General features: G+C 37.1%; 2 protein-coding genes across 3 annotated transcripts in view; one reads left to right on the top strand and one right to left on the bottom strand.

Annotated features, from left to right (window-relative positions):
• fam222bb (family with sequence similarity 222 member Bb) overlaps positions 1 to 26855 on the top strand; it is a 69364-nt gene that overhangs the window by 35295 nt on the left and 7214 nt on the right. The gene's annotated exons all lie outside the window — the stretch shown is intronic.
• flot2b (flotillin 2b) lies at positions 313 to 26645 on the bottom strand. Its single transcript, XM_067451096.1, has 11 exons — positions 26428 to 26645; positions 22645 to 22726; positions 20935 to 21025; positions 10111 to 10234; positions 9897 to 10015; positions 9482 to 9595; positions 9264 to 9383; positions 8914 to 9128; positions 7007 to 7190; positions 6724 to 6873; positions 313 to 2255 (listed from the first exon to the last, which is right to left on the bottom strand). Exons 1-11 carry the CDS (start codon positions 26474 to 26476, stop codon positions 2217 to 2219), a joined length of 1287 nt encoding a protein of 428 aa, XP_067307197.1. The 5' UTR covers positions 26477 to 26645; the 3' UTR covers positions 313 to 2216.

Genomic DNA, 26855 nt, shown 5'->3' with positions numbered 1-26855 from the left:
TTTTAGCAATGTCTTTATTATTATTTATATTATCAAAAATCTCTTCATTTGTGCTCTGAAGATGTCTTACGGGTTTGGAACGACATTAGGGTGAGTTATTAATGACAGAATTTAAAACTTTGGTTGAACTAACCCAAGGTGGCTGATTAGTCTTTTATAAGATTAACCACACGGTGTATTGTATTGCACATCTTAACCACACGGTGTCAGTGTTTTGTAACAAAAGATGCCGTGTGCCTGCACACTTCAGGCCAATTCTCATTTTGGCAAAGCAAAATATTACATAATTGAATAAAAAAGCATGGACAGAGACAGGTTCACATACCATTTATTATGTTTGGAAATACATGCGCCACAAACATGCAGAGTTAAATCTGTGTAAAGAGTACGTATAAAAACTACCAAATTCTCCCCATATTGTCAATGGCATATTTGGAGTTAGTTCGAGTTTCATTTGACCAACTAAAGCAAAAGCACATTTGGGCTTCATCCCGGCATACAGTTAGGATTCCTATAATGTTTGTCCAATACACAGAAGTACCATACATTTCTTCATCAATGCCATACAAAGCACATAAACAGTCTATGACGCGCTAATGCTAAATGACTAAACCTGACATGGCTTTAATAGTTCGTAATTCATCGTAAAACTAATAAGCTGAGTGTTTCAAATACACACACACGCACAAAAAAGGAATGAATCTGTGTCTATGAGAATACAAAAATGTTACGGGCATATTTTTCATGTTAATACAATAAACAAACAATAAATCAGTTATTATAAAGATTTAATTTGGAACAAAAAGGACTGTAAGCAAAACATAACCATCACTATTTTAGTATTATAACGAGGAGTGCGATATCTTGCCTTTATCATTTGGAATTCATTGGTATGACAAAGAAAAGTGACTTGTCCCTTCACAGCACTATTAAACAGTACAAAAATGAACTGCAAACCGCCACTCGCTCTGAGCTAAATGAGGAAAACGAGGTAATGCAACTTTCACAGTGACAAAGGAGAACACAAACTACTACAGAACAAAATATCGTCCATAAAGGGTGATTACAGTTCATTTAATGATAGATATAACAGTGTCTAGTGTAAATAGTGTTAATAATTAGAAAGATTTTGTTAGGCATGGCTGTAATACAACTATACAAAACCATTTAAAACATGTCTCGACTCTGTTCTCATGAAACTATATCCACAGCATTGGATTGACTGGATATCTGAACATTTATCAGAGTTTGCTAACAAGAAATAATAAACGTCTTTATATCCAACATTTAACATAACATAACATTAAGTATGTTTAAAAACAAAACTGTCCAAGAAGTCAAAAATATAAATTAAACAAAAAAAACAAAAAAGCACATACAATCATATATCATAAAGATGTACAGGCAAAAATAGTACTAAAGTGTATTCTGAACTATTGATGAGCTCAGTTATCCTATATGATAATTCAAAAGATGGATCGGTTTATAAAGGCCATGTCTATTTATGTGTCTGCAAGATTTAAAATCAAGAGGAGCACTTGGCTTGTTTCTACCTAAGATGACAGTTATTTACCCGTAAGGCAATGCTATTGCCCGAGAGCTCAGTATACTAAATGCTACTTGCTACTCCACATCAAATGGCAATCTTCCTGAATGTTATAAATCATGGCAGGATCTGTAAGGTAACAATGCCTCTTTTCAGCTAGAAATGTGACCTAAAATGAATGAAAAGTTAGTGGTAGACTTTGGATGGATAAAAAGATTATATAGTAATCTAAAGCTGACTCACCATCAAGTGTTAAAGTGTCTGTGTAGTGTAGAGATGAAGTTATAAAATTGTAAATAAAAAACGTGTTCGGTTAAAATCTGTATAATGTCACTACAAAGTAAAAAAAAAAAAAAAATGTTTTAACAAAACAAAAAACAATGTTGATTGTTCTAATGGTATCTGACATTACAATGAATCCAGCGGATGCACCACAAAGGCAAGTGATTGAAGAATCAAGTGAATCGTGGAATGCGGGAGCAGCAGTGCATGCAGATATTCTGGTCCTATGAAACGTTAAGGCACCAGAGGTATCAAATATCTACTTGTTTGTTTTTGTTTTGTTTTTTATTCAAAAAAGAAAAAAAAAGAAAAGATTTCCCAAGTCTTCTAAAGGCAGTTTCTGTGAGTGCATACAACATATCATGGAGGAGATGAAACTGATTTGACTTCATGCTTGAGCACCTGTCATCTTCTGCAACAGAGGGATCTGTAGAAGAAGAAAATGATTTAATAAAGATTTAATATAATTTAATTCATATATTTAATATTAAGCTCTATATGGTGGAGAATGGAACTAGGTTTGGGAATTCACATTTTAACCAGTACCAGTACCTAAAATCCGGTACCGGTACCCAACGGTACCTTAACTTTATGGATACATCAATTACTGTAAAGACACTGCAAGTCATTTATAGAAGTGTTATTGCCATTATACCAGGGCTGCCTTGGTCTGCCATTGTCTGTGATGTTTGTTCACTGTAATATTTACCAGTACATAGTAGGCTACTAGCTACTAAATTAATTCATAAAAACAACCATATTATTACTTTTTCATTCTAATTAAATATCTTTGAAAAGATTTCCCACAAATTCTGTGTTGTGTATTTTCTGGTAATCAAATGAAGACATAAAACATTAATTTATCTTTTAATTAAATTAAACTTTTTTTTGTCAAACAAAAAAAGTGTTGTGAACAAGTTTTGGATTCTTTTGTTGTGAATACGAAGGTTACAAGAAATAATTAAGTGGGGTTATTTTTTTTGGATCACTTTTACTCAGGACATGCTAGCTGGCAACATATGATTCCATTCATTATGCTAAGCTAGCATACTAAAACCCTGCCAAACTAAAACAATGCATGCACTAAGACAAAAATGCATTTGCCCACATATAAATGTAGGAAAGAAGTTGAATAAGACCGATTTATAAAAACGGTGGAATGTTCCTCTAAAAGTACAGAGTTCGATACCCAACCCTAAATGGAACTGCATTTTTTTCTGTTTTCTAAGTGCAAAATATATTGTTATTTTGGCATATTAGTTATCATTTAGCATACTTTTGTGTTTTTGTCTGTTTAAGTGCAAAAAGAGGGCTTAATGTGGAATCGATGCCACAATCGAGTTCTCTTTCCTGCTTGAACAATACCACACAGAATTATGCCAAGTTTACTATTTTGTTGAGTATTCTCATAAGAGCAGTAAGTTAAAAAACGTAAAGAGTTGTGAGAAAATAAAACGCATAACAGCGCATCAGACCTGCGTCACGTGCGGCAGATCTTAAAGTCACAGCAGCGTAATAAACCAGTTGCTGTGTTGTCCAATGGTAACAGAGAAAATGGTAGCTTTAATAAGGATTAACTCTTTCCCCGCCAAACACAGAATTTTCCATTATTTGAGAAAACACTTCCAGGCCAAAAATAGTTTTCACTGTCAGACGCTAGGAGGCGCTATTACACAGCTTCTGAATGAGTACTGAATCTCCTGATCAAAACACATGCGAGGAAGACGCAGTAAAACAAGCAATCGTATGTAAACAGATGCATAAGTAAAATAACGTGATCATTAACATTAAACGGCATATGAATCAAAACTATCTAATGTTACTGAATGAAATGTGGACCCAGGACTAGCTACAGGACTGAAGCATTAGGGGTGTTGATGGACTCCATCTCCTCCATCTGTGTTTGATCATCGCTCTGAATCTGATCTGGATACAATTCACAAAAATGTGATTCTCAGCTTTTTGTTCAAAATGTTATTTTTTTTAATGAAACTTACCCATATTCAGGTGTTGATAAAAAATTAATGCAAGAAGCTAGAATAAAACTTGATTTATTTTTTATTTTTTAAAAGAGGGTATGCTCTTTTTGATATATTGCATGCTCAGATATTTATAAAACAAAATATTCTATGGGCTATTAAATTTAGGTGAAAATGGTCAAAAACCCTGCGGTGGCTGGCAACTTTTTTTTTAAATCGCTGGCAGGGAAAGAGTTAATCTTTATTTCATTTATACTCTTTGCAGAGAAGACTGTAAAGCATATGAAGTTCAAAGTTTGTTTTTTGTTAACTTAAATTTAAACAGCAGGGCCTGGCGCTCCCTCTGGCAGCGGCAGGTCGCAGCGCCACTTCCGGTGGCATCGGCAGCTGCCATGGACTTCTTCTGGCAGATGCCAGAGTTTGTGGCGCCACTTCCGGTGGCATCGGCAGCTGCCACGGACTTCTTCTGGCAGATGCCAGAGTTTGTGGCAGCGGTCACGGACTTCTTCTGGCAGATGCCTGTATTGCCAGAATATATAATGGTTGCCACGGTCTTTCTCGGAGATTGTCGCTGTTTGTCAGCTGTTAAATGGCAATAGTAATTCGCATGAGCGCAAAACACAGTTAATTATTTGCGTGTATATCACTATATTAGCCGTTTATTGTGGCGCCACTTCCGGTGGCATCGGCAGCTGTCACGAACTCATATAGCACATAATCGTCTATGCACATAATGCCTTGTTATGAGTGACCATATTCTACATCTTAACCTATACCTGAACAGTAATTAAAAGTTTGAGGCAAAAGTCAATAGTGAGAATTAGACCCACAACAGTGATACACATACACAGGCCTATATTAAATTTTATATATATATATATATATATATATATATATATATATATATATATATATATATATATATATATATATATATATATATATATATGTGTGTATCCGTTCAAAAGTTTGGGGTCATTAAGAATGTTTAATGTTTTAAAAGAAGTATCTTCCAGTCACCAAGCCTGCATTTATTTAATTAAAAATACAAACAAAAACAGTAACATTGTGAAATATATTTCCAATTTAAAACAGCTTTTTTCTATGTCAATATACAGTAAATTGTAATTTATTCCCGTGATCAAAGCTCAATTTTTTAGCATCATTACTTCAGTCTTCAGTGTCACATGATCCTTCAGAAATCAAATAAGTCTAATCAAGTTAGTGTTTTTATGTATTTTTACATTTATTCCAGATTAATAACAAAAGGCAGAAAAATTACAAACAATATGTACTGTTCTTTCCAGGGGGTGTCGCTGTTGGACAAAGTTAATTTATGAATACTATTGTGACTTAAATGTTTCAATAAAAGTGTCTATTGCTGTTTTAACTCTAGAATTATGCTATATATATGGCATAATTCTAGAGTTAAAACATCAATGCGCCAACAGCGACACCCGCTGGAAACGTTAAAAAGAACAGTACATATTGTTTGTATTTTTTCTGCCTTTTGTTATTAATCTGGAACAAAATTAAAAATGCATAAAAACACTAACTTGATTAGACTTATTTGATTTCTGAAGGATCATGTGACACTTCAGATAGCACTTTACTGTATATTGACAGAAAACTGCTGTTTTAAATTGGAATAATATTTCACAATGTTACTGTTTTTGTTTGTATTTTTTAATTAAATAATTGCAGGCTTGGTGACTGGAAGATACTTCTTTTAAAACATAAAAAATTGTTACTGACCCCAAACATATATATATATATATATATATATATATATATATATATATATATATATAATTTTTTTAATATAGGCCTGTGTATGTGTATCACTGTTGTGGGTCTAATTCTCACTATTGACTTTTGCCTCAAACTTTTAATTACTGTTCAGGTATAGGTTAAGATGTAGAATATGGTCACTCATAACAAGGCATTATGTGCATAGACGATTATGTGCTTTATGAGTTCGTGACAGCTGCCGATGCCACCGGAAGTGGCGCCACAATAAACGGCTAATATAGTGATATACAAGCAATAATTAACTGTGTTTTGCGCCCGTGCGAATTACTATTGCCATTTAACAGCTGACAAACAGCGACAATCTCCGAGAAAGACCGTGGCAACCATTATATTCTGGCAATACAGGCATCTGCCAGAAGAAGTCCGTGACCGCTGCCACAAACTCTGGCATCTGCCAGAAGAAGTCCGTGACCGCTGCCACAAACTCTGGCATCTGCCAGAAGAAGTCCGTGACAGCTGCCGATGCCACCGGAAGTGGCGCCACAAACTCTGGCATCTGCCAGAAGAAGTCCATGGCAGCTGCCGATGCCACCGGAAGTGGCGCTGCGACCTGCCGCTGCCAGCATTTGCGCTTGCTCTTGCTCAATTTAAAAGTAGTTTTTTTCAAAGCATAATAAATGTAGAAATTGATATCGCTTTAAAGTATACGGTGATGTTGAAGTCAATCATTAATGTTTAAAAATATCAGTTTCATAGAGATATCAGTATCAGTAATAAAAAGATCCCATTACAACAAATATTTAAAATATACTGTCTTTAAGTTTTTTCTACATTAATTTGGAGAGTAACTGAAATTATTACAATTAATTAAAAACTCAAATGTTTTAATCACAATTAATTACAGAAAATTTTGCTTATTTCGTTTTTATTTTATTTTATTGTTTGTGGGTTATTTTCCAATTCATAGGAAATTATTGATTAATTAATATTTTTTTACTGTGCACTTTAATGTACATTTTGAATGAACTGCCATCTAACACCATAAAACACTTGGCCAAAAAATGCATTAAGACAAATTTGTCTCTAAACATCTGATTTACCTGGTTACGATTGTGTTTTAAATCGATAGCTAATTTTAGGATTTGATTGAACCCCCATGCTCACCTTGGACAGGTCCACACCCGTTAGTGCATTTACAGACACGGGCAGCTCTGCAAGGAGACGGTTCACCTCCCCAGTCACACGGCTGCCGTCCCCAGTCAGAATAACAATCTCATTGGTCTTTGCCAGAGGAGCAGACACCTTTTCTGCGATCTGTGGGGGTTGAATATTAGAAAATCAAAGTTAGAAAATCTAAATATAAAAATCAAGGCCTTCAATACCAATAGGGATCTTGTCCAAAGGCACTGGGGATCTCTATGAAGGTAATCCAAATACATTCACTCACCTTGGGCAGTGCTTCTAGGACGAGTGCGGTCTTGGCGGCGTCTCCGTACTGCTGGTAGGCCTCTGCCTTCAGCCTCATTCTCTCGGCCTCGGCCTTCCCCACAAACGAGATAGAAAGGGCCTCCGCCTCTCCGATCTTCCGAATCTTCTCAGCCTCAGCCTGAGCAGTCAGCACTTTCTTTAACCTGTTCAGTGTCACAAATATAGCAAAATTAATTTCAGTGAGTGTCACAAATCAGGGCATCAAATAAATAATGGATACAAGATTAATCATATATCCTGTTTGGGTTTGATGCAACATCTGTGAAACATTTTGCTTCGAAAAGAAAAAGAGTAGACCAGATGGTTTAGCCTAGTGGACCCACAAATCCCACAGAGGATGATCCATGAACTAGCAAGGCACTTAATCATGGTTACAAAACAATTAGGTCAAATTTCACCCCAAAATCAAATGATAAAAGAGTATATTTATTTAAGTACATACCCAGCCAAATTTTCATGATCATGTCCCAGGTTTTTTGTACTGTCCTCTCCACCTCATTGGTGTTTCTCATTAGTTTTTCTCTTTACTGTTTGCGGTCACATTAGCGGACCAAAATTGCACATTTAGATTAAATTAAATACAAAATGTTTACATTTAGTGAACAGGTTGGGATGACCAAAATCTTATTTCATGTTACGAGTCATTTTAAATTTACTTTTATAATTACAAAAGAAATTAAATTTTATCTTTGTTTAAAAAAAAAAAAAAAGCAAAACATGCTAATTAAACAATATGACAAAAACAGTGCTTTATTTTTCAGCTCTACGTCTATTTAACAGTAGCAAGTCAAGAAAGATATTAAATAATAATAAAATAAAATTGCTAAGTCTTCACTCTATGAATTAACAAACTATACATTGATTCTTAATATATATATTAAAGTTATTTAGCCAACTATGGGGTGGGTTTCTATTTTTTTCATTGTTGTTTGATTAACATTAATAATCACACAGAATATTAGGTCTGGCTTGAGACCTGCATAGAATCCAGTGACCTCATCTGTATATGTTCACTAAAGACATCCCCGCCTGTGTTTGACTGAATATTCGCCAGGACATGCATTTTTAAAAGGTTTTGACCATTTAAACCCAAACCCAATAATCCACCAATTCGCGATCGCATGTTGTCTGCAAGGCGTGCACAAGCGCTTCAGGTCAGAGTCCGGCAGCGCGAGCACGTCCTGCCCTACGTTTCTTACTTTGTTATGCATGCGCTGCGTGTATTTAACTCTCCTGATTCCAATGTTTAGTGAACAGTGGAAGCAGACCTCTGCACTATCTGAAAGTATACTGGAATTTGAAATATTCAATATACATCGATCGTCTTCAAAATGATTGCAATATTATAGCTAATATTCAATATATCTCCCAGCCCTAGTGTGTGCGTGTTCACATAGCAAGTGCCAAAACCTTTACTTATGATACGAAACGTGGTAAAGTAAAATAAAATAAAAAATAATATTAATATCACATTTGGAAAATTCTGTCAAAAATGACCAAAGAGCAACCAAGCAGCTTTCTGGTGGTCAACACAGCATATTCATGTGACTAACAAAATCTGTGTCTGGAACTTTACTTGTGTAGATTTTAAAATGACTATTTTCTAACTTTTGCTGAGCAAACGGAAAATGTGGCTGTACCTTAATACAACATGAAAATCATTTATTAAAAAATATATATATATATATTTTAATTTAGGTTTATTCTATATACTTTATATTTTAAAATGTTATTAATTATATATTTTTCAGATTTCTTTCTATATTATTATTTGTATATCCTTTAATATTATATTATTAAACATTTATTTATATGTATTCATGTATTATATTATTAACATTATTTATGTATTTAGATCACACTCACTTCTGTCCTTCAGCCAGCTGCTGCATCTTGTAAGCCTCTGCTTCAGCAGGACGCTTGACCGTAGCGGTTAGCTCCTTCTCTGTCCTCTCAATCTCTTTCTCCTCAATGGTGATCTGTTTTTTCCTCTGAACCACCTCGATTTCGATCTCCTCCAATCTGATCTTCTGCTGCTCTTTAGCTGCCTGTAGTTCGTAGGCCAGCTGAGACTCAGCTTTCTGTGTGAAGGAGAAATGCATATCAAATTTATCTGAGACTGATAAATATGAATGTACAAGCCCACATCCGAGGGGCTAACTAGATGACTAAGATTTAAGATGATGGCCCTGGATTCAAATGAAATTCGATCAAACCTTGGTGTTCACTTCTTGATTGAAAGCAGCTTTCTGCAGCTCCAGCTCTCGCTTGGAGTCGGCCATTTTAGTGTCCGCCAAGAACTTCACATCCATCATTTCTTTCTTGCACTCAGCTTCCTGATTAGGGAAGAGGAAGAAAACAGAAGCTAATGAATGCTACTCATCTAATGGATAATGCATTAGCGATACAGAAAATGAAGCCAGAAATCTCGTACTTTAATCCCAGCATCCCTCTCTGCCTCGGCCACTCCGATGTCAGCGTCCCTTTGTACAGCCGCTGTCTGCGTTTTTCCGAGAGAGCTCAAGTAGTCCAGCTTATCATAGACATCCTGTTAGAAAAGACAAGTGGTAATATTTTATTTGTATTAATTGTTTTAATGTTTCTTATTCTGATTATAATTTTAAACAACAGCCTAAAAGTATATTAAAATAGCATAAGTTTTCCATTTTAAGCTGAAACCGATGTCATTCAAACAGCCCCTCAAACCATAACAGTATAAATAATACTAAAATAAAGCTTACGTCTGCCAGTTTGATATTTATACTACATGTGTACTGGTCTTGAGGTCTATCATGGAAGTGGGCCACTTGAGTATGACTTTACATTAAGAAACACCTATAATAACTTACTTTTATGGTGAAGCTGAGGATCTCAATGCCCATCCGGCCCACATCAGGAGCTGCCACTTCCCTTACCAGCTGAGCAAACTGATCTCTGTCCTGGTAGATCTGCTCCACTGTTAAAGTGCCTGTCGTTATAAAAGCAACAAAACATTAGCCTCATAGACTCGCATATGAAAGTGTTTTTTAATGAGGTTATTATAATTGTGGGTAACCAATTAACCTAAGATTGACCGCAAATGTCCTTCCAGGGTTTGCAGGACCACTGCCTTGATTTCCATGACAGACTTTCCCAGAAACTGCTCACAGGCAACAGCCAGCAAGTCTTTGTCAGTCATAACCTTGATCTAACAAAAACACAAGGCAACAGTAAAATTAATTTAGCTTTTTTTGCACTCTTTTTTCCCCAATTTTAATATATTTTACAGTTGTGGTCAGAATGGTAAATATGATCAAAGATGGCTGTAAAACTAAATCTGCATTCTTTATTCTTTTGATGTATCATTCAAAAACAAATTGTCTATATGGTTCAGATCAGGAAATTGTGATGGTCATGGCAGAAGCTTCATTTTGTGCTCAGTGACACATTTGTGTGTTTGTTTTGAATTATTGTCCTGATTGAAGATCAAGCCCATTATAAGAATTCTAGCAGAGGACGTCAGGTTTAGATTTTTTTTATCTGTTGTGTTTGCTAGAATCCATGATACAATAAACCTGAACAAGATGTCCAGGGGCCTGTACCATGATGGCAGTTTAATAAACTCAGGGTTATAGGATTAGTTTTGAGTTGACAAAACCAAACCATTGTATTAAGGATTTGTTGGTCCCATGACGCTGATCATCAGCTTGCTCTGTCAACTAAGGCTTTGATCCTGAGTTAAGGAGTTTAGCTGTGACATCAATAGTGAACAGCCAATCACACGCTGTGGAACTGAGATTTAATTCGCTGTGGAATTAATCTCACTTCTCGCGAGACAAGCAGTGAGATTAATTTCTCTCTTCTGCAGAATATCATATAATTGAAAAATATTAAGAATAAAAAAAAAATACACAGCAAGAAGAAAAGCTGTCTATGAAAGAGGACAACTTAAAGAAAAATAGTATACGTTAATGCAAGTACAAGTTATGAAGTTAGTTTACTTGAAATACAGAAAATTGAACATTTAAGCTCAGTAAGCTTCTTTTTTTAAATAGTTTTATTTATTGGTTTTAAAGCTTATTTATATGACTATTTAGGCTATTTATATTACTTTTAACAAAGTGCCTATTGATGATTGATTAACTAAAATGATACATGTGTAATTGATTAAGGGTATAATAATTACATAAATCATCTAAATCATTCAAAATTATTTTTATTTTTTTTATAAATAAACATTGTTAAAAAAGCCAGACGCTTTAGTCTTTAAAAAACATTTGCTATGTATTGACCTTTAATTTGGAGCAGAAACAGGGGGAGTGACTTTGCATCAGAGGTGTGTCACTTTACTCACAGCTGATTGGCCCAATTTCAGTTTGAGATCTCTAATCCAGAACATAACCTGCCCTGGAGCAGGTTAGCCGTAGAGCATAAGTTACTATGGCGATGAACACAGCTAAAAGCCAAACCCCTTTAATGGTACCTAAAACCCAGGATTGGCACAAACTAAGCTTAAACAAATCAGGCTAGCCAGCTAAACCAGCTTCATGGTACAGGCCCCAGGACATCCAGCAAAAAAAAATAGGTTCAAGATCACAACATTAAAGACCCAGCGGTATATTTAACCGTGGACGTGGGGTACTTTTTATCACTATTTTCACCAAACCCATCAGGTGTGTTAGCTGACAAAAAGCTCTTTTTATAGTTTCATCTGACCACAGAACCAGGTCCATTTTGAATTTCCAGTCGGATCTGACAACTGAATCTGCTGGAGTTTGTATTTGGGTGAGTGAGGAGGATTTTTCTTGAAACCCTCCCAAACATCATTTATAGGGCTTGTTTTATTTTTTACTTTTTTTTAGGCTTTCAGACCACAAGACTCAACTAATCTCTGCAATTCTCCATCTGTGATCCTTGGAGAGTCTTTGTCCGCTCAATCTCTCCTCCTCTCCCTGCATTAGGACGATATAGACACGCATCCTCTGATTTGTAACACCTTTAGTTGATTGTAACTTCTTAATTATTGCCCTGATGGTGGAAATGGGGATTTTCAATGTGTCGTCTATTTTCCAACAGCCACTTTCGTTTTTTGTGACTCTCAACAATCCTTTGATGCACATTAGAACTATATTATTTAGTTTTAATCATTGTGATGAAGGATTAAGGGAATTAGGCCTTTCTTTCCTCATAATTTATTCTCCTGTAAGTCAAGATGTCATAGCTAGTCAATTCCATGTTCCTAGTCACCCTGGTATACTAAATATTAATGAGAATATACTTTTACTTTTAATATATTATATATTATAAAAAGTATAGGGGTGCCAATAGGTGTGTAACCATAGACTGTAAAAAAATATGGACATAGTATCAATGACGTCACCCATAGGATTCTGAAGAGCAGTTCTGAAGCGTAAAGTAGAGACGAGCTGGCCATTGCCATCCTGACTAACAGACAGCAAATAAACGGCTCTCCAACTCTCACTCAAAGTGGCCACGCCCTTAATTATGCAGAACTCTAAGGCTTTAGATAATGTAAACGAATGAGTTATAAAAAAAATTCACCCTCCCTCAAAGTTGTCATAAAGGGCAAAATTAGCCATATAGACCAAAACCACAATATGTACCAGGCTGTAAATATGTTTTTTTTCTGCTGTAAAGTTGGGCATTTTAACATGGGGCTCAATGAGATTCTGCTCCCTTCTGGAGCCTGCCTCTACTGGCCAGTCGAGGAATTGCAGTTTAAGTCACTTCCGTATTTGCATCAACAGAAACTGGGGGAGGTTGCCGCTTGGGTTTAACGGTACATATATTCGTGCTATTTGTATTTTGTACCGAACTGTTTTGGTACAGGGCTTTTTGGTTTGGTGCACATGGGTACGAATCCAATCTTTACCAGTTAAAAGTCGTCTTGTTTTAAGCACGCAACATGCTTCAATCCGAGTTCCCACGTGAACATATTAGGTATTCAGTCTACTTTATCACAAAATTCAAACCATAAATGCCGTTTTGACGCTCTTTAATGTGATGTGACTGATCACAGTTTAAACAGCGGCGCGTGAGTGAACGCGATAATCTCTTCCTAAAGAAAAAACATGAATTATTATCTCTTAAGGTATGTTGAGGATACATTACAAAATTACTGAAATGTATAATATGTCGTTTAATCACTCAATCATTGTTTAAACCGCAGAAAGACAAAACAGCTTCCCGTAGCATCAAATTTACCTCAGGCAAGTCACTCAGTGTCCATAGCTGTGAGTTCACTAGAGAAACAAACTCTTTCACTAAATGAATATATGCACTAGCCTACATGTTCATTATATTCTACTTAACCTGTTAGCGACGTCTTGTTTATTTAATGTATGTTTAAATAAATATGTCATGATTTTGTAAGACTGAAAAAACTAGTATATGCCGAAATGTCTGAATGAAGAACAAGGACTCTCTGAGAAAATAAAGGAAATTAGCATCTGAGCTTATTCATAGAGTTAGAGCCTCTGTCCGAGACGACATCACACTGAGTGAATCATCTATGAATGACTCTAATTTACATGCCTTTCCTTTCACATGAAACTTCCCCCAAACTACTGCTCCCACAAACTTGAGATCACCTGAAATGCACCAGAAATCTCTTTGTTACAATGTCAATCCTCACAATGCAGTATTATATGTGTTTGATATCATTTGAAATGTCTCAGTGCGACTGGTACAAATATCTCAACTCCACAGAAGTTAACCAAAAGATAATCAATGTTTTAAGGGTTTAAAGATATCCTTCCTTGGTGTATGGTGGGTGTGGCTTTCAGCCATTTGGCCTCTCTTCTAATCAAGTCTATAGAACTTGATCAATGCAAATTCCTATTGTGATGGGTATGTATCTGGTTCTGGGTATTTAAGGAAATGTTGCAAAGAGCTCAAGGCTTGACACTTTAAACCGGTCAGCCCGTAATGCTGGATGTCACAAGATAGCCAGCATTATGTAGTTTTCAGAAGTCAGGTATACATTTCATTCTTTACTTCAGACTATTTGATGTTATATATGGATTACCTTTGAATTGACTATGTAATTGGCTTTATACATTTACCTGACTGTTAAAATAAATTGTTACACTTTTATTGATTCTGACTTGCTCTGGAATTATTCAGGTTGGGTATAATTTCAACGAAGGGTTAAACGGAATAATTAAATGTGTACTTAAACTATTAAAAAATGAATGACCAAATAACCAATTGGCATTCTAACCCAAATTCTAAATTATCATTAAATGGAGTCAGATAACGAGGAATTGGAATAAAATCCCCTTTTCCCCGCTGAAAAGACGAACGCGCAGCGAACTTCACCCGCCGATCGTTAGCCTCCATTGGGACGATTTGGGCGGCCTTACAAAATGGTGACCAGCCTCCGTGATGTTGCAACTCTCTTACGAGCAACGTCTTTTCAGCGAAGTATTCGATTTTAAAATCAACAAGAGGTTTGAGCTTCTCTTTCTTCAGCTGTTCTGGTAAGTAAAATTCTTTTTGCCCTTTTAGAAATGTTTAGGGAAAAACAGACGCATCCCATATAGACACATTAATAGAATGGGTCGGAATACCCAATGTTAGACCGGAACCGCAATCCGGTGGGGTTTAAGAATTTAGATACAATCACATATCAGGGACATGATAGCGACAGCGCAGTAGAGGAATTGAAACTCGTGTTATGGATTTTAAAATATTTCTTTGTCGGCGTAGACCTACAACAACTAAACCTAAATTGGAAAAACATCTTCCAAACTATTTCCTGAGACTCGATAAACATTTGTAAATTAGAGCGTTTTTAAAATCAGCTAAATGCTTTCTCCGTTGTTTTATTAGCTGCAACAAACTAGCAACACACGATGAGAACGAGCAAACAATAGAATTAAAAATCTAAGTTTGCAAACAATTGGAAGGCATTTGTAATTTGATAGATACGCACGTTGATGCATTTGTTTATGAAAAACAAAGTTGGGAAAAACAGGCTGATGCATATGCAACATGTAAAAATGAAGAGAACTTTTTGTTTGATCAAAATTGGCTACAGCTATTATTGCTACACAGCTAAATTACTCGTGGCTACAAATGATTAAGAGGTGGTACGATTCAAATCTAAGATTGATACGCAGAATGATAGTGATGTTGTTACTGTATTTTTGTTAAGAAACCTCATGATGTTTCTGAGTGGCTCAGCGAGCCCACGGGGCGTACCACGCCCACTCGGAGAACAAAGACTTTCTCTCTATGTTCAATGGGAGCGTTTAGCCAAATAAGTAACACCTAAATCTATCACATTTTGAAAATTCAGTTAAAATTGCCACTGTGCTGCCAAGCAGATTAGTCTGTAAATAGACTAAATCAAGCAAATAGGCATTTGAAATCTAAAAAGAGATACAACGAATGTGCTTGCATCAGTCTTGAACCAGTCTTTCATATTCAAATGTATTGGCATGAAAATAAAACCCAAAACCTCACTCAAAACAGAATTCGAGCAGGAATTTGACTGCACTCAGCATGTACAGCTAGTTCATTGGATGTTAACACCAACAGAGTCGCTCATTGGCCTAAGCCTGACTGTTGTTGTGCCAGCAATGTACATGCCAGCCAGCTGTGACTGCAGGGCCGAATCAAAATCATTATCTTTAAGACATTTTGATAAATATGTTGTTGCGTTCGATTTAATTTTGATTTACTCTGAAATTATTGATTTTAGTGCATTAGGATGTATTGTTACCGCAAATCTGTCAGGTTAGTAACGGACTGGAGTTCAGTTTTTGGGTGGAGCTTTGAGGCACGCCAACTGAGATTTTAGAGTTCCGCCTAACGCTTGGTATTAGTTCGTATGCATTTTCAAATTTGTAATTGTACTAAACACGTGCGCATTGAACACACGATAGTTGTTTGTGTTAATAAAAACACCTAGGCTATTTAAGTTTATTCTTTAAAACACAAGATTGCTTTACTGTAAGTGTATGAAACACTTAGGATAAAGGTTGTAGATGCTATATGCATTCTAGACCATGTATCTTGAGAAAAACTGAATAAATGTGGTTCTTTGTTGAATTTGTTTGTCTCCCAGGTGGAGCATAGGATTGCCATGTGGCTACAGTGTTATTCAATTGCATTAACCATGAAAATGCTATAACGTATGTTGTGTTAATAACTCAGTGGATCATGTACATCCATGACACCACAAGACTACGCTCAGGTTAGTAACACGGACTAGAACACAGTTTTTCGGTGGAGTATAAAAGCACACCAGGCTGATGTTTTAGAGCTCCGACTAACACATTGGCGTTCAGATACGTAGACTTGGACTGCGGGTTGAAAGACTAAAGACGTCTTCCGTTTAGAACAATAACAAATTGTTAGACCAATCTAAATAGGGCAACCCTAATTCCTGATTGTTGTAATATTGCTCTAAATTACGTAGACGTGGAAAACCACGGCATGATTATAGAAAGTCACCATTAGAGATAGTAAGTTGGTCACTTGAATCTGTGGTGATGGTCATGGGCCTCTGATTGAAAGCAGTTTGCATTAATTACGAGAATTCAAATCCAAGGGGACTGAACAAAAATATCTTGGAATGATCAACGTGTAGCACGGGCGTCCAAGATATCAGTCGTATGGCCTCTACTGACGACCAAGACTGACGAGTTTGTGAATACTCATGTTATCGGAATCTTGGTTTACTGACTATAACTCAATGTAAAAGATTTAACCTCTGTCTACTTGACCAAGACTGATAAGTTTGTGATTATGGGCCCGCATACTGGAAAGTGCGAAGACCCTGTGACTCTAAGAACCTAATGAATGATTTCAATAAAGTAAAGAGTTAAGCAGAATAATCAGACATTTATTCATATTTATAAAGTATTAGAAATAATTAAAACGTTTACATTATTGAGTCAGATAAAATATTGAGGTAATGCATAAAGAAATGTATTCGATTTTAATCTTGTGTTGCATTGGTTCAATTCCCAGTGCCAAAAGGGAGGGGTTGTGCTGTTATCTTTTGCCTTTACAAGAACACAGCTATATGTGTGGCACTGATAATAGCAAACCAATTCACCCTTCACCACAGAAGTACCTCAATTTTTTTTTACAGGTCACAGAGACCTCAAATAATCAAATGTGTGTGCGACACCATAAAACAAAATTCAAAACAGACAACACCAAAACAGGTGAATCAATTTCTGCCCACAGATCTGACTGTAAAGAGAGCAACTGGAAATAAAGCCATGGGAACCAACCCATCGGAATTCATGACAGTATGAGCGATAAAAGCTCTGATGAATCCAGAAAAATTCTCCAGCAAAACTGGGGTCTCTAATGCTCACAGCAGACTGTGAAGGCTCGACTGTAAGAACAGTTTTAAGGTGTCACACACTGTACTAAAACAACAGCAACAATTCAGACCTGGCCGATGAAACTCTGTTTCATGTGACAGCCAGGATGAAAATTGCAACAGACATAATAGTGCCATTCAAATAAGTCCAAACCTGACTGTGAAGCTGTTGATAATGTCAGAATTAACTGTGATTCTCTGCATTATTTTTGTCTCAGGTTTACAACTGCAATTCCTTGTAGGATGGACACCAAGATGGGGCTAACACCCCCATCAGAGCCAAAACAATGGAATTGTCAGAACAACCTGGAATGATGGAGATGGGTGCGAAAACACTTAATGGGGTCATTCACACTTCACAAAATGACCTACCAGTGTAGCACTGGAACTAAATTTTGCAACACAGATTGTTATTGATAAGACTCCACCCATCTCCCAAAAACAAACACAGAACACAGAACACACACCTCCTTCACTACACCCTCATATCACCTGAAACAGATCAAATCTGTCCAGGTTGTACACTACACATCATAGATGGCATAGAGTCCAAAAGTGTTACTTCACTAAAGATCTATTGTCCATCTTTTCACACCAACAGATCCAAATAGCTTCAAACACACAGGACAGCAGAGTTGGTCACATGATGACAATCTAACGAAGACACACACACACACACACACACACACACACAGACACACACACACTCACTCTCTCACAGTCTCTCAAAGTCTCTCTCTCACACACACACACTCACACGCACACGCACACGCACACACACACACACACACACACACACACACACACACACACACTCACGCACACACACACACACACACTGTGACAAGGAATACACAATCTCCATTATTGTATGACTAAACATATTTAGATCTGCCTTAATTGCATTGGAAGATTCCTGAACAAACACAGTGGTTATTATATATATATGTATATCTTCATAATTGTGATTGAATATTGAATATTATTGATGATGTTATTATTATATGCATATCATCTATTTAAATATATAAACTGCACTGACTTTTTGCTACATTTCCTTAGGTAATCCAGACCAAGAATACTTAAATTCCGCTGTCACTTTATCACAGTGATAGTGAAGAATTAGGTGATTAAATACCACCCCACCAATTATGACCTTAAAAAACACTTGAGAGAAGGTGTACCAATCGCACTGCTGACGTGAACCCACATTGTTTTTTATTTTTGTTTTCTTGCATTGTATGTTCTTATGCATTTCTCTATGGCTTTAAGTTCATCAGTGTTCAGTCGTTAAGTGGCCATTAAGACTCTTTTCAGGTGTCAACTACGGAGAAGCCTTCCACCCATTGAAATCTACCCAGTGAACCACACCATTGGAGGTGTGAGGATTACACAAGGAGAGTCAGATTATCGGGAAGGTGCAGAAGTAGAAGCTTCCCCATGAAGAAGTGACACGTTAACTGAACATTCACCAAGGTCCGAGACTGACTCTATGAACATGCTGTGCTGAACCACAGGTAGAACACCGGAACACATTCACCCACCAGCTTAAACTCAAGCTACACACACCTGGTAAGACGGTGTCCTGCAGGTGAACAAAGAACCTTCCAAAGGGCTCTGCAGCTGCTAAGACAATTTCGTCATCTCAAGGATTGAACCAACGTCTAACCAACGTCTAACAGTGATCCCATAGGACCACCAGAGTTTGACCCATTGGGATCAAGAGGTGGAACTGTAAGACTGAAAAAACTAGTATATGCCGAAATGTCTGAATGAAGAACAAGGACTCTCTGAGAAAATAAAGGAAATTAGCATCTGAGCTTATTCATAGAGTTAGAGTCTCTGTCCGAGACGACATCACACTGAGTGAATCATCTATGAATGACTCTAATTTACATGCCTTTCCTTTCACATGAAACTTCCCCCAAACTACTGCTCCCACAAACTTGAGATCACCTGAAATGCACCAGAAATCTCTTTGTTACAATGTCAATCCTCACAATGCAGTATTATATGTGTTTGATATCATTTGAAATGTCTCAGTGCGACTGGTACAAATATCTCAACTCCACAGAAGTTAACCAAAAGATAATCAATGTTTTAAGGGTTTAAAGATATCCTTCCTTGGTGTATGGTGGGTGTGGCTTTCAGCCATTTGGCCTCTCTTCTAATCAAGTCTATAGAACTTGATCAATGCAAATTCCTATTGTGATGGGTATGTATCTGGTTCTGGGTATTTAAGGAAATGTTGCAAAGAGCTCAAGGCTTGACACTTTAAACCGGTCAGCCCGTAATGCTGGATGTCTCAAAATAGCCAGCATTATGTAGTTTTCAGAAGTCAGGTATACATTTCATTCTTTACTTCAGACTATTTGATGTTTTATATGGTTTACCTTTGAATTGACTATGTAATTGGCTTTATACATTTACCTGACTGTTAAATAAATTGTTACACTTTGATGGATTCTGACTTGCTCTGGAATTATTCAGGTTGGGTATAATTTCAACAAAGGGTTAAACGGAATAATTAAATGTGTACGTAAACTATTAAAAATGAATGACCAAATAACCAATTGGCATTCAAACCTAAATTCTAAATTATCATTAAATGGAGTCAGATAACGAGGAATTGGAATAAAATCCCCTTTTCCCCGCTGAAAAGACGAACGCGCAGCGAACTTCACCCGCCGATCGTTAGCCTTCATTGGGACGATTTGGGCGGCCTTACAATTTGAACTAAATAAAAAATAATAATTCGATTTAGAAGTTAATGCAAAAACTGCCTTATGTGAAGCTTATGAGTGTTGATTATTATATCTAAAAATATATAACTGAATTAAGGCTAATAGTTGGGCTCTGTTGTTAACCTTTAATATTACAATGATTAGATTTAATTTATTTAAATTCGATTTTTGTGAATTTTTTGAATGATGATCAAAAGGATAAACCAGGCAGATTAATTTTAACAGCCATCATAATTACCAGAGGTGCCAATAATTCTGACCACCACTGTACAATGTAATATCATTACTCCAGTCTTCAGTGTCCTATGAAAATCATTCTAATATGCTGATTTGCTGCTCAAGAAACATTTCTCATCAATGTTGAAAAGAAAAGTTCAACAGAACAGCATTAATTGTAACTTTTGTAACTTTATAAATGTATTTACGGTCACTTTTGATCAACTTAATGCATCCTTGCTGAATTCAAATATTAATTTCTTTAAAAAAATTCTTACTAACTCCAAACTTTGGAACTGTAACTTTCAAGCAAAAGACCTTTTGTCTTGTGACTCAATCTTTAATATACGATTATCATACTGGGTTTGTTATACACACACACTAGTGTTTAATCCTGTGCCTGAAGATACCAGAGATCTTCCTCCAGAGTTTAGCTGCAGGGTTCCAATCCTGCAAGGTAGATCCTCCAGGAATAGGACAGATCACCCCAACATTTGTGCACATCTAATGATAGAAATCTAATCATACATATAATAAAACAACATTAAATGAGCTGTGAGTGGTCCATGAGAGTGTGTTTACTTGGGCAACTCCTGTAACTGTTATGGCGACTCCCTCCGCCGTCTCCACGTCTTCACACTTAGGCTGTAGTGTCATAATCTCTAGTGTAATTCTGAAGGGGAAAAATACCAAAAGTTAAACTCTACCTTCATGTATAACTAAACTACATGCCTAAGGCAAGAAAAACCTGTTTTTCCCATGCTTATTAGCATTACAGAATTCCAAAAATGGGACAAAATTGCCAAGGACAACAGGCTGACAGGAAGTACTGTATGTTATGAGAGAGGTGTTCAAGGTGAAAGAATGAAGCAAACATTGCGCTCAATAAAAAAGCATTAGACCAGCTCATAAATCAATTAATTCAGCTGATCATGGAAATTCAAGATGTGAACAGAAATAGTACCATGTCAATATCTGAATGACAGAAGAAATGTATGATTCAAATACAGTGTTGGGAGTAACGCATTACAAAAGTAATACATTACAGTAACTTATTACTTTTTGATGTAACGCAGTAGTGGAAGGCATTACTAATGAATTTTCAGTAATATTTTACTCGGTACATTTTCAGTAACGCTTGCGTTTCAAAGGTTTCAAAATGAAATGTAAAAGCGCCTAATAAAGGGAGTTTCTCATTGTGTTGTGTTTTTCATTAAGAATAATAGGCTAATTTTAAATCGAAACTAAAATCTGCTTGGCCGCACAGAGCACGCATTTACCGACGAGCTGTCATTCACGGTGTGCGCGCACTGGCGCGTTTTCAGTTCATATGAAAGCATAACTTTCATAGGAATTCATTGAAAGCACTCGCTTTGCATCCGCTCCCGTTATTAATGCCTGAGCGGCAGAGCGCATGTTCCTGTTATTACCGGTGTTGTCACATCACACTTTGATTAACCGTTGGGAAAATGTCCCCACCGTCACATCTCTACTGTACATTCGCGAGATGGATGCGCATTGCTTAGAGTTTATCACAGATAAGGACAAAAACGTAGGCTAATAGTCAAATGTAAATGCAGTCAAATGCAACCTGTCTAAAACCGAAATTCTATCGATGTCGCAACAATAAGAAAAGAACAAATGCGCATATTGTCATAACTTAGAGTTTACACACAGTTCTGTTGTGTCTATGAACAGAAGCTATTCCCAGATAATCACTTTACCTCTACAATACTTATAACAGAATTGGATTGTTTGTGATTCTGTCAGTCATGATTTCTTGTATTGTCTTGAGCCAATTCTCTGTTTTTAGCCTGGATAGCCCACTGTCATTATGGTTCATCATTATCGCCTTCTAATGGATGTAAAATGCTCTCTGGTATAGCCTACATCTTAGAATGTTAAGAGTACTTCTGTAGTTATTTAGGTGAGGGTAACTCAAAAGTAATACAGGAGTAATGTAACGCATTACAATTCTGAGACAGTAATAATGTAATGTAAAGAATTACTTTTAAATAGCAGTAATAAGTAATCTATAATATATTACAGTTTGGAAGTAACTTGCACAACACTGTTCAAATATTTCAAGGGATCTCTTAAGACAGCATGCACATTGCACAGCCAAACTGGTTTGACAAACACTCCTGACCAGGTGTGGCTTTTTGTTTTCCAAGGTCAGGCATTGCATTTATTACCAAACTTTGAGTGCTGTGAAGGCTAACTTTGACGGCATTTACTGCACCACACGGTGAAATGTGATCCTGTGTTCCTCATTTATTTGACTGCTATTACCTCTGAGTGTCTGTTATAAGCCACCATGCCCACGCCCAGCCTCCCACCACATACGTCTTTGCATCTGACCCACAACAGGCACCTAGAAGATAGAGAGAGAAAAACATGTGATTGCAGTGATAATCGCAACAGACATAATCAAACATTACAAGGATGTGATCTAATGAACTGCTTTTAATGGTGATTCAAACATAAAGTGAACTAGGAGATGCTAAGATGTCCACCTTTACAAAAAGGTCATACCATAATACTCAGGCTGAATATTACCTTATTTATGTACTTCTCGCAGAAGCACAAATCGTGATCCGTAACACACTAGAATTAACCTCAATGGTTCTTGCTGAAGCTCGAACGTGATTTACATTTATGCATTTAGCAGACTCTTTTATCCAAAGCGACTTAACAACTCAGGACGAGTACAGGAAGCGATCTGTCAAGAAGAGGCAAAGAAACGCAAAAAGTGCCCTAAATAGCAAGATTTGTATACTACCAAAGCCCCTTTCACACTGCGATTCCGGCAAATACACGGATAATGCGACCCGGCATTTGTTCCCGGGCCGCTAGATTTGGTCCATTCACACAGCCAGCGAAATACCGTAATATGTGCGCTTTCACACACAACGCTTAACGGTCCCGGGTCGAGTTGATACGTGACATCCTGATGTGACGTATAATGGCGAGCGATCTCCGCTTCAGCGCGGATAGTAAGGAGCTCCGTGGTCTCGACTTGTGTCCAGTTTGCGCACATTTCTGCTTGTTTAATTTTAGTTTTACTCTCTGCGTTTAAAACACAGACTAGCTCTTCTGGCACTGCAGGGTTGTATTATTGAAAAAACAAGCTCTAGGAGTCGCACGATAACTACGTACACGATGCGGCATTAGTTTCGGCTTTTGTTCACACAGCGCTCGTCCCGGGTTGAATACCGCAATATTACTAGGTCCGCGACCCGGGTCGAATTCGGTAATCAATCCCGGGACGTGGTTGCTTTCACACAGAAGGCAACCCGGCAATGTTCCGGGAATATTGCGGGTCCAACGTGCAGTGTGAAAGGGGCTTTAGAGTAGCAAAAACCAGAAAAGGGAGAGAAAAAATAAAAAGTAGTGGAGGAAGAGTTTATTTTTTATTTTTTCCCACAAATACATGTGTGTTAAAAAAAGGCATGGGAGAGTTAGACTGTAGACTGCATGCACCTATGTGTGTAAGTATCATATTCAGAGACAGGGAGAGTTCATATGTTGACTTAATTTGCTATACATTCCACTTTAATGTAAACCATATGTTCTTCCGGGTGCATAAAACACAATGCCTTTATCCAGAGGAACAGGGACTGGACTATAGAGAACGACAGAGAAGCTGCGCATAACATCTCTCCAGAAACAGTCATTCTCTACTATGTCTGATTTTTTTTTTTTTAACTAAATAGAGATTCTCTAAACAAAACAACTGGTGTCTGGTCCCGTGAATTAAACAACGGGGAAAGAGGCAAATTTTACGTCTACACATAACACAAGAATGAAGAACTCTTGTGAGTTCTTGTAATGTTGCTGTAATGTTGCTGTTAGAGCATAAATAATACCTGTAAAATTATAAAGCTCAAAGTTCAATGCCAAGGGAGATATTTTATTTAACAGAAGTTCCCTTTCCAAGCCTACAGTGAACGGCCGGTTTGAACTACACCTCTGCACTTCCTGCAGGAATGACGTCACTAGAACCGTTTGTTGACTAACCCTCCGCCCACAAGAACACGCAAAATAGGGGGCGTGGTCTTGTTGCTCTCCCACGTGGAGAAGAGCGCGCATTCAGCGCTTGCATCTCCCCGTTATGGTCAGAGGCGGGACCTTTCCGGGCAAAGTGCGCTAAGCTGCTGTCCAATCACAACACGGGAAGCGCTGGCCCAATCAGAACTCGTTACGTATTTCTGAAGGAGGGACTTCATAGAACAAGGAAATCATCAGGCCGTTTTTAGGACAGAGAAAACAGCGGTCTACAAATAAGTAAATTGTGTGAAAAATACTGTGTTTTTTTACACGCCAAACATGAACTCATATTGCACACTGTAAACATAATCAAAGCTTCGAAAACATGCGAAGAAAGGGACCTTTCATGACAACTGTGAGGGCGGTGAACTCATTCATTTACGTTATAGCTTTAAAGTTCTGCATAATTAAGGGCGTGGTTACAGGTGGATAGCCATTTATCTGCCGTCTCTAGTCATTGCGTCACCTAAGCTCCGCCCACATCCCGCCTTTTCGCCCATTTTCTGTTATCCGGGAGTGACACGCGATGACTTGCTCACAAGATGGCAATGCCCAGCTCGTCTCTACTTTACGCTTCAGAATGGCTTATTGGAATCCTATGGGTGACGTCACGGACACTACGTCCATATTTTTTACAGTCTATGGTTTGCACATACAAATTAGGTGCTCATATTTACAAAATGAGCCTACAAAAGCAGAAATAAGCCCTTTTAAATAAAGATCCATGTTTAATCAAAAAAAAGTTCACGAAACTAAAATGTTTAGTGAAATTAGGAAATATTTAAGAGATCGTTAATTTAGTTGTAGGCTATATGTGCAAATATGTGTGAGTTTTACACGATTATTTTGTAGTGTGGTTTTTGAAGTGTACTAAAATAAATATCATCACCTGTGTACAGTTAGCCCACTTCTCGACGCTTGTTCTTGATGGTTTATAGAACAGTTACTTAGAGTCGCCCTCTGTCGTTTCAAAGAATAGCACAACGGCGAGCATAAAGTATAAACACCTAGTCTGTTTGGGGAGGAGCGCGCGCAGTCAGCAGAGGCTCATGCTGCGGAGCCAGGCAAGAGTAAAAACAAGGCTTAACGCAAGAGCCTAAATTCAATCTGATCGGTGTATAAAGCGATCAAGACTCTTCAGAAAATTTGGTCTAAACCACTCAATTCATATGAATTAATTTTCCTATCTCTTTATGAACTTTTTGATGCATCAAAATGGTAGTTGCGTAGCTCTGTCAATGGAGGGACAGAAATCTCTCAGGTTTCATTAGAAGCCTCTTCATTTGTGTTCCGAGGATGAACGTAAAAAATGAAGACGAGTAAATGATTACAGAATATTAATTTTTGGGTGAACTAACCCTTTAAGGCGAAATATTCACATACAAAAACTTATTGTGGTAGCGTTAATACTTTGAATTGGACAGTACAGTGGACGGTGGTCATTGTATTCTTGGAAGTGCCATGTGAATACCATGTGGTATTATCATCTGATACCATTAGTGTAAATCACACAGTTGCCATTATTCAACATAGTCGTTTTTAATTAAATTTAATTAAACATTTCAATATTAAGCACTAAAGTGCAGTTTCTATGAAAATTGAGATCATGGTATGATTAGTATCAATGAATGTCAGAGTTAAATATTAAATCACTATTAAGAGTGTAACGGGATCCACCTAGCAAACCTTGTAATATGCTAAGGGGACTTAACGTTATTTGTAAACACTGATTTTCATAAATGGATACATTTAAATTTATGTTTCGGAAATATGAGAAGTCAAAAACGAAAAAAATAGTTTAAAACAGTAATGAATGACTAGTGTAAATGCGGAAGAGCTCTGCTAACGTAGCTGCAGCTAAGTTAGCTAATACACGACTGGATTATATTATTTACCACACAATTCATAATACATGCGAAAGCAAACACTGAAATAATAAACACTTCGTTCAAGTATGAATTAAATAACTGGAAATAATCAGGTCTTAATATGACAAGATATTGTAAACATATATTATCACGATACCTGACACAACGAGTGCTTCATTTGGTCCAACAGTCAGGCAGCAACCCATACTTGCATTTAATAGCGATCAATAATCCTTTCGTATGTATTCCTAAATGTTTAATGGCGTTTTTAAGCAGCTCTTTGACTCGTAAAATTAAGAGATCCCCACCCTAGTGAAGGAATAAATGTTTGTCAACACAAGCGACCCTGCCCACCACTGGAAGGAAGGAGGGAAGGAAAGGAGAGGGACGTGATACTGAATGGGGTTGTGTGCGAAACCTAGCAAGCTCCCTATATAGACGACACTTTTGAGCGTACGAATACGCCTATGAGGTCAAAAATGCGCTCTAGGTAGAAAACTCACTGGGTTTTGGCACACAGGCTCCATGTTGTCATGATTACTGTAAATGCTGACTTGTATTCGTGTCTACGCCCTACGTGCTTTA

The sequence above is a fragment of the Pseudorasbora parva genome, chromosome 8 (genome assembly GCF_024679245.1).
Source record: "Pseudorasbora parva isolate DD20220531a chromosome 8, ASM2467924v1, whole genome shotgun sequence".
NCBI classification, from domain to species: Eukaryota; Metazoa; Chordata; class Actinopteri; order Cypriniformes; family Gobionidae; genus Pseudorasbora; species Pseudorasbora parva.
Note: the sequence above shows the minus strand (reverse complement) of the source record. Positions and strands in the feature narration are given on the sequence as shown.

Bases quoted from the DNA above. Each gene is read 5' to 3' on its own strand.
- flot2b (XM_067451096.1), bottom strand. From the start codon at position 26,476: ATGGGTTGCTGCCTGACTGTTGGACCAAATGAAGCACTCGTTGTGTCA. The intron at 22,727-26,427 runs GTATCGTGATAA...TCTATCTTCTAG, and splicing joins TGAAGCACTCGTTGTGTCAG to GTGCCTGTTGTGGGTCAGAT. The intron at 9,129-9,263 runs GTTTGATCGAAT...TCCTTCACACAG, and splicing joins ATCAAGAAGTGAACACCAAG to AAAGCTGAGTCTCAGCTGGC.